The sequence below is a fragment of the Camelus ferus genome, chromosome 7 (genome assembly GCF_009834535.1).
Source record: "Camelus ferus isolate YT-003-E chromosome 7, BCGSAC_Cfer_1.0, whole genome shotgun sequence".
Lineage (NCBI taxonomy): Eukaryota > Metazoa > Chordata > Mammalia > Artiodactyla > Camelidae > Camelus > Camelus ferus.
Genome location: NC_045702.1, coordinates 52,937,819 through 52,957,793, shown reverse-complemented (window position 1 = coordinate 52,957,793; position 19,975 = coordinate 52,937,819). Strand labels below are relative to the sequence as shown.

General features: G+C 35.2%; 1 protein-coding gene across 6 annotated transcripts in view; it reads right to left on the bottom strand.

The window, feature by feature from the left end:
* DGKB (diacylglycerol kinase beta) overlaps window positions 1-19,975 on the bottom strand; it is a 588,496-nt gene that overhangs the window by 371,202 nt on the left and 197,319 nt on the right. For 2 of the 6 annotated variants that reach the window (XM_032483924.1, XM_032483922.1), the window contains exon 13: window positions 3,666-3,701. The exons of 2 other annotated variants lie outside the window; for them this stretch is intronic. In XM_032483924.1, coding sequence (XP_032339815.1) covers window positions 3,666-3,701 — 36 coding nt within the window. The remainder of the gene's footprint in view (window positions 1-3,665; window positions 3,702-19,975) is intronic. 2 more of the 6 variants (XM_032483923.1, XM_032483925.1) reach the window with 1 other exon arrangement.

Below are 19,975 nucleotides of genomic sequence, written 5' to 3'. Positions count from 1 at the left end.
TTCTTCTTTTTGTCCAATCTCAGCATGAGAGACAGGCAGTGGCAAAGCACCTTGATTGTTACAAAGCCGCAAAGGGTGGGGGTGGGGGTGGGGGTTGCCTGCTGCCAACAGCATCCTTCACTGGAATCCTGGAACTTGCTATTTCTGCCTCTGCACCACCTGCCCGAATGGAGACTCAGCCCATCCAGCCCCTGGAGCTAGGCCACAAGGATCTCCCAGGACCTCTAGAATCTTAACCCAAGGAACACATGGATATTCACAGTATGAAAGATCCTCCTGAAGCAGAAATGTTACCATGTTCATCAGGGCTTAAAAGGGTTACGAGCTCCAAGAAACCAACTTAACGACAGCCACGGTGCTGCACCTGTAATCATCGTAACCTTATCTTGGGATTTGAACATCTTCCTGCCAAGAGAATCTAATTCACTTCAAAAATGGCAAGAGTTCTAAATCTGCCAGAAATCCTTAGGAGTTGCAGCAAAACAGTGCTAAGTAGCAAAGCAGCCTTGATTAAAAAGAAAATTTAAATAGTTCTAAACCTAAATAAGATAAATGATGTAAAGATTTCCATTTCTTTTCATTAGCTGAATATGTACTTTTTAAAAATAAATTTAAATAAATAAATTAGGCACTCAGCAAATGGCAGTAATTCTTACAGCATTAAAAAAAATCGCTATATTTTATTGTTAAGTTTAACACAGGTATGCTGCTTAGAGTGTAGTAAAGATAGGTGTTGTGAAGAAGTATTTTATTTACTTTATAGTATTTTTCTTGTCTACTAAGTCACCATAACTTGGGATAATTTCGATGATCTGGGCAGAGTCTTTTATAGGCTAATAGGAGGAAATTAGACAGAATTAATCCTAGTCTTAAAGTACCTGCAGGTGCTACTCACCAACTCAGCTTGAAGGTACAATTTACAATTTGATTCATGAACCTAGGTTTTCGCACATCACCCATGATGTGCAGTCTTTCCAAGAACAATTTTATACTGGGTGTGTCCAACTTACATGATTTCTGTTCAAGAAATCCTGATTGGTAGAAATGAAATTTAGGAATGGGAAGGAAGGTCTATGCTAAAATCATTTAATCAGGGCTGTTTATGAGCATATGGTCGTGCCATTATAAAATTACGTGTGTGTATATGGACCTCAACTTCACTCGCCCTCCACTCTCTCTGTAAACTGTCATAATTGATGGCCACAATAATCTGAAGGTTAAAAGCCAACAGACAGCTCTCCTGTATGTCCATGCTCATCATCTCTTTCTACTAGTTGAGTTAAATGCTTAACCTAGTGATTTCTATGTAGCCAACAATCTATTTATGCAAGCTCTAAGTAGAATTTATCTTGTTATTGAAACTATGAAATTTAATTATCACTCAAACCATTAGTTGTGAGTGTAAAATGAGTGGTGTCCCTGAAAAATTACTTGCTTTCTTTGGAAAGACACGATAATACAAGGGGTGTGGGGGTGTGTGTGGTGTGTGTGTGTGTGTGTGTGTGTGTGTGTGTGTGTGTGTTTCTGAGGGTACAAGAAAAGTGGTCAAATTGAGTTGGACAGAATGGCTGTAAAAGCTTTGAGAATTAATAATACAAATAGAGAGTTTTTATTAACACTAAAATTGCTTCGCAAATGTCCTCGAGTTTTTCTTAGACTTTAAGACAACTGAAAGTAACTGAAAACAATCACATTCAATAATAAACAAATAGCTTTCTACAAAGTAGTGAATACTTCTGTTATACTTTAAGACAAATGAAAACTGAAACTTATCATGGGTGATGAGGCTATGATATATGCCATTTCCAAACAGTAGATGGGTCCACATAGAAAAGCCCTTGATCCTATGTCAAAAGTGTGGTCAACGAATAGACATTTACAGATTTTAAGTAAAATGTTTAAGGAACGCATATATTTCTCCATAAGTTCCCCCACATACAATATAACCACATTTTCAATTAACCAACAAGTAATTGTTGTTGACAGAGGAACATAAGGCTTCTTGTGTATGTGTACGTATATTTACAAACCACCCACATATATATCAATGCATGGGCTTAAAGAAATTTTTGGAACAAAACAGTTGGGAAAAAAACTTATAGAATGATTTCTGACATGATGGAAAGTCTAAGTTAATGTAAGCCAATATATCTTGCCAAAAAAGAGTAGTGTAGGAAGACTCTTAAAATCTTTATAGAAGAGAAAAAAAATTAACAGATTGAAAAAAAAAGCATGTTTTGAAAGCAGCAATTTTGGTCTATGTATTCAATCTATAATGATACAAACTGTGTAACTGCATACTGGAGGCCTTCTGAAATTAACAAGTCAGAAGAGAAAACTTTAAACCTCAGACACTGTACCTATTTGATGAGCTGTGATGGAGCAAAAATAAACTCAAGGATCTGAAAGTGTCAAGTTAATTCTTTTACACTTAAATAATCAGTCTAAGTGATAAACTTTCCTAATACCTTTGTCACCTTGGTGTGTAATGTAGCCTCTCTATTTTACAATAATTATCATAATAATGGTATTAACTGATAATATAAAAACAGTTTAATATCTCTCTTAGAAATAGAAACACTATATTTCAATCAGAGCTCCTAGTATATTTTTAAGTCTATCTATGGTTACAAAATGAAATTTTTAAAAATTTTAATGAGGCAGTCTACACTGACTTGAAAATACTTTTATGGGAGAAGGGAGAGCAGTTACTACATTTTTGTGCAAATATAATATCCTCTAAATGAATTGACACTCTTATATACTATTCATAAATTATGAATACTATTTTTCTAAACAGGGAGATTCAAATTATCATTTTAAGAGGAACAGTACCATTTGAGCATACCCTTTAGAGATAATAACAACTGAATAGGATATTGTCACTGAACAACGTGGAAGCTTTGCTTTATTAACTTCAGGTAAAGTTAACACCTTACTGAAAATAAATGTTGTGGCAATGCCTAGATTTATTTTCAATCAAAGTCTTTTATTCTGTGACTATATTTTATTCCGGTAACTCTCAATGCAATGTCATAGGCTAAGTGATTCATGCAGACGTACCCTTTTTTTCCCCCAAATTAAAAAAAAAATTTTTTTTTGGTGAAGGAGGCAATTAGGCTTATTTATTTGTTTTTTAAATCTGGAGGTAGTGGGGATTGAACCCAGGACCTCATGCATGCTAAGCAAGCATTCTACCACTAAGCTACACCCTCCCCAGAGACATACTCTTTTGAAAGGATAGGCACTTCAAAGTGAGTAAGAATTTCTCAATCTACTATCCTTGAAAGCTACATTTTAATGGCTTACAGGAGTGAACTGTTTGGGGTTTTCTGCAGAGTTTGAATGTGACAAATAGGAATGAGGCTATTCTTGTATACTGCTCAAAACTCTACAAAGTAACCTTTCTTTTTTCCTGTATACTTTGTTCCACATAGCTTCTTATTTCCCTAATGCTTGTCACAAAGGTAGATTGGAAAGGTTTCAAGTCTACCCCATCATGAAAATATAAAGATCCCAACTCAAAATATCACAATATGAGAAAAAATGAAACATACAAATTAATATTAGCACTTCACTGATACAGCCCCAAATGTTCTTTATAACAATATAAGATGTATAATGACCTATAATTGCAAGCGTGAAAACCTTTTTTGCTTACGCACCTCAGGGGCTGTAACTCCTGAAGTGGGCAGAGTCTGCTGAAAAAGAGAAGTTCATATTAAAACTGAAAAAAAAAAAAAGTCAAACTGAAAACAAATACCAGTGAAGGTTCTTACATCACTACCCACCTGTGAAATAAATGAATACATTACAAATGCATTTCCTGGTCATAATTTTTCTGCTTTCATTAATAAGCAAAAATCTTTTCATGAAATAAGGAACACTCAGATGCGGAGGGGATAAGGGTGTAGGCTTACGTATCTCAAATACAATTTCACATACTTAAAGTAGACTACTCTTTGATCAGCTTCACAGACCTCTCTACAATAACACTGATGTATTACATTCATACTTTGGAATGAGAACTCATCTCCAAGTTCCATTATCCTTCATAAACTATTCCTACCAATTTTTAAGTTGCCCATTTACCCAGCCCACTATTTCATTTTCTGCTCCAACTCTCAGTGCTTTCTAAAAATACTCAGTGTCTTTTTGAGGTCACCAGAGCTTATGGATTTTGATTTTATTTTCGTGATACTCTGGAAATAAAAAATACATATATACTCCATTAATATTAGTAAAAATACAAATAAACAAATATCAAATGTTAGTTGGGAATAATTTTTTAAAAGCTTGGGTGAAATACACTAAGGTTGGTCTTCAATTACCCACCACCCTTTCTTTCTGAGTCACACTGGGGAAGTTTTTTTCTGGCAAGAAACAGAAAAGGTTACCAAAATCTAAAAGCCTGTGTCCTCTGGGACCTTATAACATAAAACACAAATTTGGAGGAATCGTTGGTAAGTCACACACATAATACTAGATAAAGATTTTCATTGTCTCTGGGTTGGGGGAAGGAGGACAGGCGGATGGGAAGCTAGGAATTCTTGGACATTTGTGTAACTCTGAAAGGAAGGGAGCGGTCAGCGCACTTGCATTTCCTCTCCTGGACCAAGCTATGTGAGGGGGACTCTAGGCGGATCCCCAAGATGGGTCTGAAAAATATGGGAGCACAGATATTAATTTCCCCTCTTACCCAGCAGAACTCCAGGAAGGGAGAAAACCCCAAAAGAATAAACAGCTACATACGAGGTGATGAGGCCTCGGAAGACTTCATGGCTGCTCTTACAGAGAAGGACAAGAAGGACACAATGCACCCAAAAGTGCAACAGCAAGAGAAGAAGTCCGGGGCAGCCCGAGAGAAAATTAAAGTGTCCAAGAACACAACTCTATTTAGAAGATATTTACATAATATAAGTAAAAAAAAATACAGATTTTTAGTCAAAATAGTTCATGAAGTCTGGGAGGATGAACTTGGGCCAACTATGCCATCAACAGGAGAAGCCTGTGAGGGTAATGGCTGTTGTTTCTCAGATAGATTGACAATAGGTTTGGTAGAACTTTCACTGGAAGCTTCCTGATTTCAGAGATGTTCTTGACTTCTGAGTCCAAGTCGGTCTACACCTGGGGCAATGGGTGATGGGGAACATGTTTGTGCCGTCTTCCAACAGGGACAGCTCAAAGCATTTTGTCAGCCTTACTATCTTTCTTTCTTATTTCTTGGTTAAAGCTTGGATTTGAATCAACATTTAAAGACACAAATGTAGCCCTTCCATCTTTATTATAATATGTAAGTGTTTGATCTCCTCAAATCCTGATTAAGTGCCTTATCGTTTTCTTTTTCTTTTTTTCTAATGGAGGTAATGGGGATTGAACCCAGAACCTCATGCATGCTAAGCATGTGTTCTACCACTGAGCCACCATGCTAACCCTCTAAGTGCCTTATCTTATCCTATGCTGTTGGCCTGGGAAAGTCTCAGAGACTCTCAAGCAATCAAACCAAAATGCCCCTCCACCAGCCTCCAGGGCATGAGTCTCAGATGTCCTTTACATCAGCAAGAGTCTAAGCTTACTCTTCATATGTCTGTACAGAGCAAGGCAATGGAAAGCCAAGTGAAAAGATTACAGCTAGCAAATGGTCCAGAACAGCCACCAAGTGCAATGCAGTAACTTCAAATAGCTCCTGTCCACCCCATCTCTACCACCAAAGAAAAGTAAAGGCTATAAAGGATATTTTTGAGATAACTGTGGGAATCTGAATATAGACAGGATAATTATTGATATGATGGAACTGTTAATACTTTCAGGTCTGATAATAGTACTGCAATTGTACAGAAAATTGCTCTGATAGTAGAACATGCCTACTAAAGTATTTAGAGATGCGGTGTTACACTGCCTGCAGTTTACTTTGGAAATGTGTACACATGCCTGCAGTCATACATATATAAAGAATGATTAAAATATATAAAGTATACATACATATATAAAGAATGACTGAAACAATAACAATTACTGCATATAGGGTGGGGATACACTGCATTCACTGTACTGTGAGAATTTTTGTAATAAAATTTGGGAGAAAAATTGATCTTTTTTTTCTACCTTTATACTACATCCTCTAATTCTGAAAATAGTGAAAATATGTTTCTACAATGAAAAAAATACATACGTGTGTGTGTATATATATAATCCAGCGAAAACATGAAGTTTCTAGAAGTTTGGTCGAAACAGCATGGGGGTAGAGTGTGGGAGGGGAAGTTCTCTTTATAAAGATGAGGAAATCTAGGTAAGAAAGTTGCTGGGAGAGAGAAGCAGAGGGAGACAGGGAGGGGCCATTGGAAAATAAACACTAAAAGGGGGTTCTCTGAAAAATAATGTTTCAGATGAGACAGAAGCTCACACAGACAGGTATTAGCCTTTTCCAAATCTGTTCATTTTGAAGGAATGACTCATGATGGAGAAAGAGGTCTGAGTTTGCACTCACAGGAGTTTCAAATGCAAAAACCTACAGGAGCCAAGAGGGTAATACAAACAGGCCTGATGCCACAAAAGGCAAAGACTGTGCTGAGTCGGATAATACAAATCCCGCTTTAAGGCATCCGCCCAAAACACACTAGGGGATGAAATGGAAGCCGAGCTGCTATTTTGCTACCACTTTTGTAGAGAATTTGTCATTTACAGATACTCATGTTTGCAGGCTTCATCTTTCTCAGATTAGTGGGCATGTGAGTTATCTACTGAGGGCGAGTAAAGCTGGCAGGGAGGCAGTGAGAGGAAGAACGCAAGGAAATTATAGAGACTTTGTCGCTGCTTCTCCGAGAATGGGAAAGCAGCTGATGGGGAACAGGACCAAGCAAAATTGAGGGCTCAGCTAGAACCAGAAGTAATAAATATGTAAGAGAGAAAGCCACCGGTTCCGAGAATTCCTCCAGCAATGCTCAGCCGTCTGAGAGCAACACTAGAAGTTCCTTCCAAGAAAAAGAGTGATAAAAACAACATGCATATGAGCTCACTTTCAATCAAGATGTGTAGGCAAAGAGTGTATGTTAAACTAACATGCTCACCAGTAGCCTAAACCTGAGTTCCAGTAAGCAAACCATGGACTTCGGGTAAAAGAAAAAGCAATTTGTTACAAAACAAACTCAGATACTACATACTTCTTTTTCACTCTTCTGTATATATTTTTTAAATATCAAGGATGAACAGAGTAAATGTTTTCATTTTCCGAAAATTATCATGAGTGTCTTACTCTAAATGTAATGTATTTTTAATCAGAATTAATACAGGAACTGTATATTTTTTATTTAATCCAATGTGAAGGTGTGACTAGAGAGGAATGGGACTGATTTCACTTAATCAGTATCATTTTAATATTAAATAGAATACACAGGACAGATAATTAGTTTAAAAGATGCATTTGCCTTCAGGGCACTTATTAAGTTTAACCTAATGTCAAGAATTTTTTTAAACTCCTATTATTCTTAAGTATTGAGATATCTCTTGTCTTCGTATTTTCTAACATGTAATCATTTTAAATTGACAATTTAATCCAAGTTGTCGTAGGACTAAGGACAAAAAATCTTTGCTGGAGAGATTACTGGAGGTTTGACTTAGTTAAAACAATTAAGAGTAAAGCACTCCCGTTAAAAGGGTCATCAGTTATTTCAAGATAAAGTAAAATGAGCAGAATTACACCTTATGCTAGATAAGAATATTAAAATTCTTAAGTCTCTTTCATGTTTATGACCTTATTTAGTCCTCCCAGTAAAACAAGACCCCCCATTTTGCAGACTGGAGAACTGTGAATCAGAAAGTTCAGATGACTAGCCAAGAAAATAAAGTTACTTGCTCCCCTGTCCACACTTCATTTATGAAAACAACAGGAGGTTTAACAAGAATTTTTTTTTTTTTTTACAGTTCCTTTCCTGTGGCCATCTCTCTGCTTTTTAAGTGATCTGGAAATCAAATTAATTTAAAATGTTGATGAACACTGCCAAATATTTACAACCACAACGTATCCTTGTTCTGGATGCAAGAACAGGCTTAGATATCAGTATGGATTCATTTCATAGGATAACTTCTAGCGCAGTGGTAAACCTAAAGGGGCCGAATAAAGCTATTTAAAAAAACGTGTTTTCCGTGTGTATAACTGGATATCTCTGACATCAAAAAAGTGAGAGACAGGAAAGCAGGTTTGGGAAAAGAACAACTGTCTTCCTTAAATGGTGCACTGCCTCGGCCTAAGAGAAGCTGTTCCTTCCTCACACAATGATAATACAGTGTATTGAGGGCAACTATCTCCAGGTATAGAAACTAAACACGTACTTGGTTTCCAGGAATTTTATTTTTACATTGAAGCTTCATAATTTCTTTAACCTTTTGTGAGTCTGCAGATCTTTAAGTATATATACTCACATAACCTGAACATAATATGTATTATAAAAGGAAGTGGGTCAAAAAATGATTTTTATACTATGATTATATTTATTAACATCTTTAATCAAAGGTTATTTCAATATATGACAAGTATGTCACTTAGAAGAATCATAAACTGTTTTCCTTTTCCACTGGCACTTTGACATATCTAATTAAAAGGTGACTATCAACAATAAAATCCTTTAGAAGATAGACATGTTGCAATCTTATCCAGCATCCTCTCCTTAAAAATGTTCTATTCTTACTCTTGTAAATGTGATTGTTTCTGCATATTTGCAGAGTTTTTCTCAGGAGATATTGAAGAGAAGGGAGTGTAAGGCTCCATCCTTCACAGCTTCCTCAATATTCATGTCTGTGTCCAGAATATAAGCACACTGAACCTTGAGGAAACATACACCCTGTGCAATGGACAGTTGGAAACCCAAGTGGTGCCAAATGTTTCCAATAAATTATTATCAACCATAAAAACACAATGAAATAATGCCATTTGCAGGAACAAACTTGGACTTAGAGATTATCATACTAAGTGAAGTAATCCAGAGAAAGACAAATATCGTATGATATCACTTATAAGTGGAATCTAAAAAAATAACACAAATGAGCTTATTTACAAAACAGAAACAGAATCACAGACAAAGAAAAATAAACTTATTGTTACCAAAGGCAGGAGGAGGGATAAATTAGGAGTTTGGGATATGCAGATACTAACTACTACATACAAAATAGATGAACAAGAAGGATCTGCTGTGTAGCACAGGGAAATATATTCAATAACTTGTAATACACTATAATGAAAAAGAATGTGAAAAAGGATATATATATGTGTGTGTGTAACTTAGTCACTATGCTGTACACCAGAAACTATCACAACATTGTAAATTAACTATATTTCAATAAAAAATATTAAAAATATATTTTATAGCAAAATCCAAATCATTTCAAACATGGATTTCTACTTATAAAAGCAATCCGTAAGAATTATGTTATCGTCTTAAATACTTGATTAGCTAGTGAAATAAAACCATTAGAAATGCTACCCTACTTGCTTAGGTCTCATAAAATTACCAGAAGCCAAGATGATAAAAGAAGTGTTGCTCAATTTCTTTCTGGCTGTGAGCCACAATAAATATTTGTATATTTACTCACTTGTAAAATAATTTCACAAAGACCACTTACGCTGTGTGCCCCACTCTCTCATCTGTTATTCTTTTCTCTCTTCACTTCCATTCTACTCTGCTTTACTGCTTTTCTTCCAATTCCTTTTTTGAATTTAGGTCCCCTAAATTTATTTCATGCCTCACCGATCTTAAGGGACGGCAGCAGGAACATAAAACAATAGGTTTAGAACAGGGGATTCAGGGTAAGGCAGGTAGTGCTTCTGCCACTTGCATGTTGTGTGACTTTGGGTAAATTTCTTAATCTCTCTAAGCTTCACTTTGCTCTAATGTACAGGGGTATCATAATTACATCTACCTTTAGGATTAAAAGGATGTCTGGCAAATTTTATTTCTCAATAAATGGTAACTGTTCTACTAACCTTAGAACACAAATGATCTGAAAACTTCTTTGTTACTAATAAGGAGAGGGGACCCAGCAGATTTATTTTTTAATGAGAACATTATGTGAGGGCTGTGAGAAGAGAGAGAGAAAGGAGGAAAGATGCAGGAGGGGAGAGAAGAGGTCAAGAAGAGAAGGCAATGTAGGAAAAGGGAGAGAGAGGAAAAGGCTTAGAAGAAGAGGTGAGGATTGGAAGCAGAGAGTCCTCTCAATGACAGAGACCCTCTCTTCCAATACCTGAGCAAAGAAAACAACGAAATTGAGTAAAGGAAGGCTGGCGGCTAATATTTAGACCATGGCTTTAGATTCTTTTGGAAGTATTAAACATCGGATTCAAACCTCTCCAAAACACACTTCTAAAGGAAACATACATGTCTTATGGATTATTTTTTCAGATTATTCCTTTTTATTTAATGAAATATAATTTTCATTTAATTAAGTATAATCGATTTACAATATTGTGTAAGTTTCAGGTGTACAGTAAAGTGATTCAGTTAGACACATATATGTGTATATATATTTTTTCAGATTTTTTTCATTATAGGTTATTATACGGTATTGCATATATTCCCTGTGCTACACAGCACGTCCTTGTTGTTTATCTCTTTTATACATAGTAGTTTGTATCTGTTAATTCCAAACTGCAAATTTATCGCTCCCCGCCATTCCCTCTTTGGTAACAGTATTTTGTTTTCTACTGTCCACGAGTCTGTCTCTGGTTTGTAAGTAAGGTCATTTGTATCATTATTTTTAGAACTCTCACTTTACAAACTGGTAATTAATAGTTACCTATTTATAGGTATGTGTATGTATACATAATTATGTTTGTGAATTTGAGGATAGGAGTCTGAATGCAATTGGTTTGAAATTTAAAAACATCCTAATAAAATAGATGAATACCTACTGAATTTTATGTTCATAAAATTAATCAATAATATTCCCTGTTATGCCTAGTTTTCTCTCTCAACAAATGCATCAATCTGTTCTAGAAATGCATCATTGTATCATTACTGTACTGTTGCTTTTCAAAATACAGAAGAATCACTGTAGGTGATGTAAGAATAGTGATAATAATGTTTAGAACTAAAGCATTAGGCTGCTAATTTTTCCTATTCATCAATCTTGGAAAAGACCTTGAATTAAAAAACAAACAAGTTATAATGAAATTTGCTTTCATCCTTTGCCCCTCTAAATACCCACTGATCTCACACCAAGCATTTTCTAACCAGGTTAAAGTCCAATTCTGTACTCACATTAGGCTTAGATTCAATTGAGTTAAAATTTTACACTGACTGCCAGTCAACCTTATCATGAACTTTCATTATGTGCATGTAATTAATTGGGTCCAATGAACAATATCAGTGCTGAGTTATAGACTCTTTTCCCCCGACCATATAATTAGAATATAATTACCCACAGGATATCAGAATGATGCAAAACCTTTCCTCTAAATGCGCCCTCATTAGGAAACAAGTCTCCATGTACATTTATTCAATCAGTGTGAATTAATTAAAATGTTACTGAAATAAAAGAGGGCAGCAATAAAGATTATCTGATATCTATTAAGAGACTATCACTTGAGATCTGCATGCACAGTTTATATTTAAACCCACTTAGCTCAAGCAGGAACTTTGCCATGTAGCGTTACATACATCCAGTACGCTAGGAAATGTGAGTACACGAATTGGTTCGTGCTGTTGTTTCTGAAAAGACCGTAATACACGATGCACACAAACATCTTAAAGAATCTGGGTAAAATTCCAGAGGCCCTATTACTCCCTGATGAATCCACAAATTTGTTATCATCACATGGAACATACTTAGTGAATGAAAGTCATTTCTAACATGAAATATCCAGGCAATTAGTTGTTCATCTCACACATTTTCCTTCCGAGTCTGACATATTTATTCAAATCTGGCTTAGGAGACGATGGCTCAAAAAGCCTAGCCTTACCAAAGCACTGGTTATTTTTATTCTTTTTTTTTAATAGAGAAAACAGCCTCAGTTACTCAGGCTGGCTCGAGCTATCTTGTTAGCATATTTTCTTTAAGCAGACGATTCCTATGCACCTAAGAATATACACATTCAGGTTATATAAAACATGGAAAAAATAGTAAATGTATGCAGAAGCCAAAGGACATAAGATGCATATCTCACAAGAAGCTGCTGATTCACATAAAATCATTCTTCCTAGAAGCTGTTTGTCTTGGTTCCTTAAATACTTGGAATATTGTCATATGCAATAAAATTTTATTGAATGAATTAATAAGTAGACAACCATCATATAAAGGAATACTCAGCAGTATTCAGGAACATTATCATAAACAATAGCAAGAGTTTTCAATGCTATATATAGCATCTCTGTAGAGCAAAATATACAGAGAATTTCAAGCCTTCTGTATTATTGTCAAATTCTCAGACATTTTTCGCTTCAGAAGTATGTTTTATAAAACTTCATTCTGATAAGCAAAATTTGGTATTCATACTTACAAATAAACATGTAATGGAAATTTATAATGGAAATTCTAAGTGACTCTAAGGTAAATTAAGCCATCTACAAATTGTTCTTTATCATATACATCTTAGAAGCAAACTCCGATCAATTTGTAAATTATGGCTAATTATTTCTTTTTGTTAAGAAATTTTAACTCCATAAAAATACATATTTTTAAATGTTCTGATGGCATGTTATATATACAATAATGGCATAACACTTCATTCAGATATTACACCGATCTTGGTAGAGGCCAAAAACTGAAAGAAATAATGGACTTAACTCTTGCTAAGCAAGAAGGGGGATTATTGTACACAGGTTTGCTTTATTTTGAATATTAACAATTTTTTTAGAACTTCAGTAACAAAGACAAGCAACTATAGTTGCTTGCTGAAAATGCTGTGATTCGTGTAACATTAACTAAAATACCACACTTATTAAGGATGATCACCACAAAAAGAAAAAAATTCTACTAATGCAATACAAACAATTTTAAAATTGCATTTTATGGTAAGTATCAATTTTCATTTTCTGAGCTACATGAAGAGAATATTTATAATATTTCACATTAACTACTGTGTCACTTAAGCTATATTTCTTAAAATCTTATTTTAAATATAATTTAATATTCACAGGAAAATGTCTCAATTCTCCTCAAAATTTTAAACTGTTTCATTTAAGCTCTTTACCTGCAATATCACTTTATTTTGTATTTTAAATATTAGGCATTTCACAGTACCATCTATTGGATACTTCTTATAACTACAACAACATAAGAAACACTAGCTTTTTATAATTTAGTAATAATTACAAAATACTTCAAAAGCCACTCCAGAAACTAAACACAATGCTAATTTGATGTCCGCTAAGAATATCATATCATCACACACTTTAAACTCAACTTTATGAGCTTGTAACAACAAAATTCAATTATCATGGGTGATCGATGATTTGAATAATAAACTTTCCTGTTGCGTATTCATTTTGATTTGTATTTGATATTTATGTCACTGTCTGATGTATTTTCTTCTTTACTTAGGAAAAAGAGTGGTGACTGATGAGAGCAAAAGACCCAAATGGCTGTTATTCATTAACTCAGTAAATGTTTGTTGAGCATCTACTACATCTCAATTGAATTAGGTGCCAGAGATAAAGAGAGAAATCCTCAGTGTGAGCGCTAGTAATGACAGTGGTGCCATTCAGTGAGCACAGGGAACAGTTTAACAAGAAACAGGTTCAGGTGGGGAGGATATAGTTCAATGGAAGAGTGTGTGCTCAGCATGCATGGAATCCTGGGTTCAAGCCCCAGCACCTCCACTAAACAAACAAACAAACAAATAAACAATGTGAATTTCCCCACCACCCCAAAAAAATAATAATAATAAAAAAGGAAACAGGTTCAGTTCAGTTCAGTTCCTGCTGTGTTGGTTTGGAGGCTTCTTTGGAACCCCCGAGGGGAAATTCACTACGTGAAGCTGGGTGCTTGGATTTAGAAGGGTAAGGTAGGACACACATAGATATATTCACTGTAGTCATGAAATCAAATGAGATAAGTTATACAGAGCAAAATGACATGAGGATATAATTAAAAATGGAATCTACACATATTTAAGAACAGAAAGGACTAGGAATTTAGCAACATGGATAGGGTGGCTAGAGAGTCAGAAGAAACACTAGCGGACATGTCTTAGATGAGTATTACAGAATACGAGAAAACAGCATTTCAAATACTGTCAAATGCTGCAGGGGATTAAAAGCAGATCATTCTTGGAAAGAGTGTTTAGTAGACGCTGTTGGTGATCCAAAGCAGATCCTTTGCTGCCTGGCCGGGCACCTATCCCCAGCTGCTCTGAGTGTCCACTACTGAGAACCCCCAGCTGACCCACCTTCTGCAGAGTCATCCTCTGCTCGCTGGGGCAGGCTCTCCAGGGAGCACCTCCTGCCCTGGTGCTCAGGATCAGCTAACGAATGACCAATACGGGTTACAAAATGGCAGCCCCTTGTTTCAAGTTAAGAACAATCCTATGATATGATTTTGCCCTAGAGTCCAAGGTTCCGGCCGAGGCTTCAGCTCTCTCTGTGATCGCGCCCTTGCTCAAAGCCTGCCCCTTTCCGTTCCTGCTTTTCTTCCTTAAAGGTTTTTTTTTTTATAATAAAGAAACACTGTTCTTTCTATATATATCACACACAGCTAAATCCCCGGTTCATGGTCTGCTCCTTGGCAACCCAACTAAAAAGAATGCCAATGGATTTAGGATAGGTGGTCAGAGTAGTTTTCAGATTCATTTTTTACAGTCAGAAATGAGAATAACATGGACTGAGGAGGGAAGAGGAGGGCTATGCGGCACAGTGAGTGTCCTTCACACCTGCCTATGCTGATGGCCACATTAAGAGGCAGACAAAGACCACATCCATATACAAATTTAGCAAACAGCATTGCACGGGAGAAAGAACAGCTCTTCCGCTGGTATGGGTTCCATGCCAGACACGCAACTAAGAGGGAAAACCGAGAAGTTCAAGTGCTGGACTCGAGTGAGGGCGCTGTCAAGTGCTACCCAACACACGCATGCTGGGATACACTTCGTGTGAGGTTTTGTTTTTTTCAATTTCAAGTTGGCAAATTAATATACTATTAGATGTGACAAATGCCACAAAAGGAGAAAAATGGGGAGGTCTAGGGACAGAGAGGGGCAGAAAATGCTAGTATGAAATAAACTGGAAGAATATAGGCCTTGGACAACACAAGGATGTTGGAGGATTGGTAACCAAATGAAATAATTTGAAAATATCTGTGATTGGGATGAAACAGAAGAAACAGCATAAGGAACAGAACACTAGGTGGCAAGTTGTACTCCTCCAGAATTTGGGTTTCCTTCGGCAAAATGGGGAGGAATTGGTGAAACCTATGATTATCAGGAACAGAATTTAAAATGATTTTATCATCTAAAGAGCAAGGAGTGAGCATCAATGTCTCCCACAGAACTAAACTATCCTCATTCCACAGAAAGGGAAAACAGGTTAAATGAAGGAACAAAGACAGGATTAAGTCAAAAATCATTGCACTATGCATGAAATAGATGGATGGACAAAAGTATATATATATATATATGAATCAATTCTTGCTCAGCTTACAAGTGAAATTTGAGAACAGACAAGTTATATAACGGTGAAACGGAGGAAAGCATGTCTGTAAATACGTTATGATCCCCAGCATTGCATCATCTGGAATCATTAAAACCACAGGTTGCCTTTGCAAGGTGGAATTTATTCTTAAACGTCTAGTGGTGAAGGGACTCTGATTTTTGTTGTTGTTGAACTCAAAATTTAAAAGTTAGAAGATGGGATGATATAAAGCATTTATTTCTACTATAATGAAATTGTATTTCGATATTTGCCCTGTCCTAACCCCAATCTTCAATTGGAAGGGACAAGCAGAAATACCTACACAAAGGTTTACATTTTATGGCACGGTGTGAGGCAATTTAGTCTCCCCAGTGTTTAACGAGAATAGCCAATTTTGTACGTCCTTGCAAACACTGAGCAGCATCATTTAAAAGATATTTGCCAAAAGGGATAGAAAAAGAATATCTCATTTTTTAATTTGCTATTCTTGAACATTTATAAGCTTTAAATTTTGAAATCATTTTTTTAGTTATATGCATTGATTTTTTTAAAACAGGGCTTTTTTGTTACAATGCTTGTGTTTATCTTGATTTGCAAGTTTCGGTCTTTACCTTTTAAAGAAACTTTTGATAGGTCAAGGCTGCCAACTTTTTATCTTTCTCTTTTTAGGAAAAAGGTAAAAATGCCTTCTGCAGGCAAAAATTAGATCTTTAATCGTGCGTGATTTATTTTAGAATGGGTTTTATAAAGTAGAATTGATCTTAATTTAGCTTCCCATATGGTTATATAGTAATCTCAACACCACTGACCTCCACTAGCCCATATCAGATTTGACCTACGACCTTCATCATATACCAAACCATAACATACAGCTCAGTACGTTTTAGACTTTCTGCCGGGCTTTGTGTCTTCTAGGGCCACTCTTACATCACTGTGATCACTACAGCTTTAGTAAACACATTCTTAGGGATTGTTAAAGCAGCTCTTTCCTTATTACTCTTCTTTCTCAGAATTTACAGTGTGTGTATACACATTTATTCTTCCAGGCACACTGTGGAGACATTCTGTCAAGCAAAAAAATATGGCATGGAAATTGCATTAAATAGACGAGTGAATATCAAGAAACATAGGTTCTTTTCAGTTCAGCCTGATCTTCTTCAGTATACTTGGAGAGGATATTTCAGTTCTAATTTTTTTCTTTAGGGGTAGCATGGTCTCCTTCCACTTTGTTGCCATTCTCCTTTACATTATAGGAAATCTTCTTAACTTTCTCCTCCAAATTACCAATTCAGTTGTCCACGACACTGAGTTTTCTCTGTGAAGATATATTTCAGTTGTTGCTAAGGCATTTTTTTACATCTTTTCTTCACCTTTTAGATATTCCTTTCAAATCATTATATTGGAAAATAGATGTTTACTTTAGTATTTTTGGTCATGTAAAATTACTAACATTTTCCTCTGCTTAACGCAGTAAATGATGTATGGCATCCACCTAACTTTGAACCGCTATGCTTACTTCTTTGTTTTCTTGTTGCAGAATGGTTACTAGTTTATTTTGGCATTAGGTAGACTTACCTACACTAAAATTCACTTTGGCAATAAGCCATCAGTATGTATGGACAGTTGTTATAAGACAGCAAAACCAAAGGAAAGAAACACTACTATACCAATTATAGCAATATTTTTGAAGTGTAGTCCTCTACCAACACAACTTCAGGTGGAAAAAATTATCTTGGGTCTCAGTAACAACAGTAATAAGAAAAAGTGTTTCCTCTAAGTGAATGGTCTGTTTTAAAGTCAGGAATACTCTCAAGCCAATATGTCCCCCTCTTTTCTAAGGCTACTAAGAAAATCAGGGACAAATGTGTAAATTATTTCTCAACTTTTTAGGATATCGTGACATGAATTTCTAACTTATTTTTGTCATGACCTTATTATGTTTTATACTGCTGCTCACTGTATATTCATATAAACTGCCTTGCAGATTGTTTTTTAATGAGCTGTAGAATAGTAATTCACTAATACATAATCTCACACCCTCACTGTTGCATCAGACATATATATATAATAGTCTTTGTTATGTTTAAGTCTGTTTGATAGATTTTAGATTTTGAATATTTTTAATACTTCTCATTAATCCTCCATGAGATAATGCTCATTTCTGGCTACATGTTTTAGATTTCTACCTGAATGTCAAGTAACTGAACTTCCAGTTTATGCTGTATTAGCCTTCTGCTTTTGATTTTCTACAAATCATGACAAAACCTAGAGGGTGCAAGACTGTTTCCTTAGAAAATTATAACTTGCTCTGGGTACAGCAATATTTTAGTCATAAAATATCACAGAAACTTGTAGGAATATTTTCACAGTTCTATTAAAAATAAACTAATAGAAACTACTATATATAGAATAGATAAACAACACAGTCCTACTGTATAGCACAGAGAACTATATTCAATAACTTTTAATAACCTATAACAAAAAAGAATATGAAAAAGAATATATATATTTATAACTGACTCACTACGTTGTACACCAAAAACTAGCACAACATTGTTAATCAACTATACTTCAATAAAAATTTTTTTAAAAAACTAAAGCATAGTTTAGAGTTCTAAAAATAGAATTCTACCATATTCATTAGGTAAAAAGTGTAAGTAACCATGATAAGTGAAATTTTTCTTCTATACTAGACATTGCTTTTAAGTTACGTATTCTGTAAAATATAGCCCAGGTTGGCATAAAGATGTGTTCTTCATAAACCAGAAAAACCAATGTAACTAAGACAATGTAACAGATAAATGGTTCGTTTCACAAGTGTAGTGAGGAATCGGCACTACGTGATACGGGGGCCTTTTCAGATTTCTTGTACTATGTCCTTTCAATATACTTTAATATGGCATATATACATATACACTGTAAGACTATGCTCAACAAAACGGATTTACACATATTTTATAACATTATAGCTGTCTAGTGCTTAATGTGTTCTTCATGGGATTTTGAATCAGAAAATCACAGGCAAAAAGATATAAGAACATTCAGAGTTTAATTCTACATACTTAAAAAAAAATAAATAAAAAGCAGCTATCCTTTATGACTAATACCATGAACTAGAGTCTTAGATTTTGAAAATATGGGAAGAATGAGATTTCTTCTTGCCTATCATTACTATGATGACAATTATGAATTGATCTATAATGAATATTAATTAAATGAATATTAAGTAATGACATTGATGAAACATTTATTGAGCACTGACAATGGGCTTTGTCCCACTCTTTAGACAAAAAAAGAAAATTGCATAGGCGCAAACCCATAGTATATTACATAAAGAATTTTCAAGAAAATAGATGACTTCAGTAACTATGGTTAAGGTTAAGGAGGTAAATGGGAAAGAATGGCAGAGCAGCTGAAATGACGTTAAATAAAAACTGGAGCTCAGTGCAGCAAGTCGCATCCTTAGCCAACTGTTCACACCTCTCCACCAGACTCTACACTTCTGGGAGCTCTCTAACTAGAGTAGGAAATAAGGCTACAGGGAATTCAAAATCCAAGTTTCAGAATTGCAGAGAATTCAAATATCTCCCTTCCTCTTTTAATCAGTGGATGTTTAGTACTGAAGTTGTCCTTATTAACTGTTGATGGTTAGGGCTAAGAAAGAGCCCATAACAGTTGGACTTGAGGAAGAAACACATGCTTTACTTCCACTCCCTGATGTGTCTCTGACATTACTGAGGAGTAGGGACTTGGTTAAACACATGCTCTAAGGGGAGATTTAACATACTCTATGCTATTTAAGACTTAAATCACCATATCTACAATGCATAATTTAGTAGAACTCTTATAGTTGTGGAAGAGCAAGCAAGATCGGAAGAAGAGGAAAAGTTACTATAGACATATGGTTCTCTGAGAGTGTTATACCTAGAGATAACATAGCCTGCTGCTTCGGCACCACCAACACCACGTGGCCAAGTCTGCAGAGTCACAGGAAAGAAGGGAGGGAGAAGTGGAACCATTTGAATCAAATCTAAAGACTATGTTTAAAATTTACATTTTCTAAATAGTTTTATTTTCCTTTCTCTGTGTCTCATTATTTATTATGTTGGCATTCTTAAAAGTTAGTTTAAGTTAATATGAGATACTACAGTAAGAGAAAGTATTCCCGGAAGAATATACCACAACTGGTCCAAAAGGGGCACAATGCTGAACATGTTATTTGTTTTATATCATATCAACTTCCTGCCAATGAATATTACATTTACTGTATATTCTGATAATATTATGTCTGTTTAAAAGTAAGATAAAGTAATCCTGCTAAATTGGTTTTTAAAATATTTAAATAATTAATAGTTTAGTGT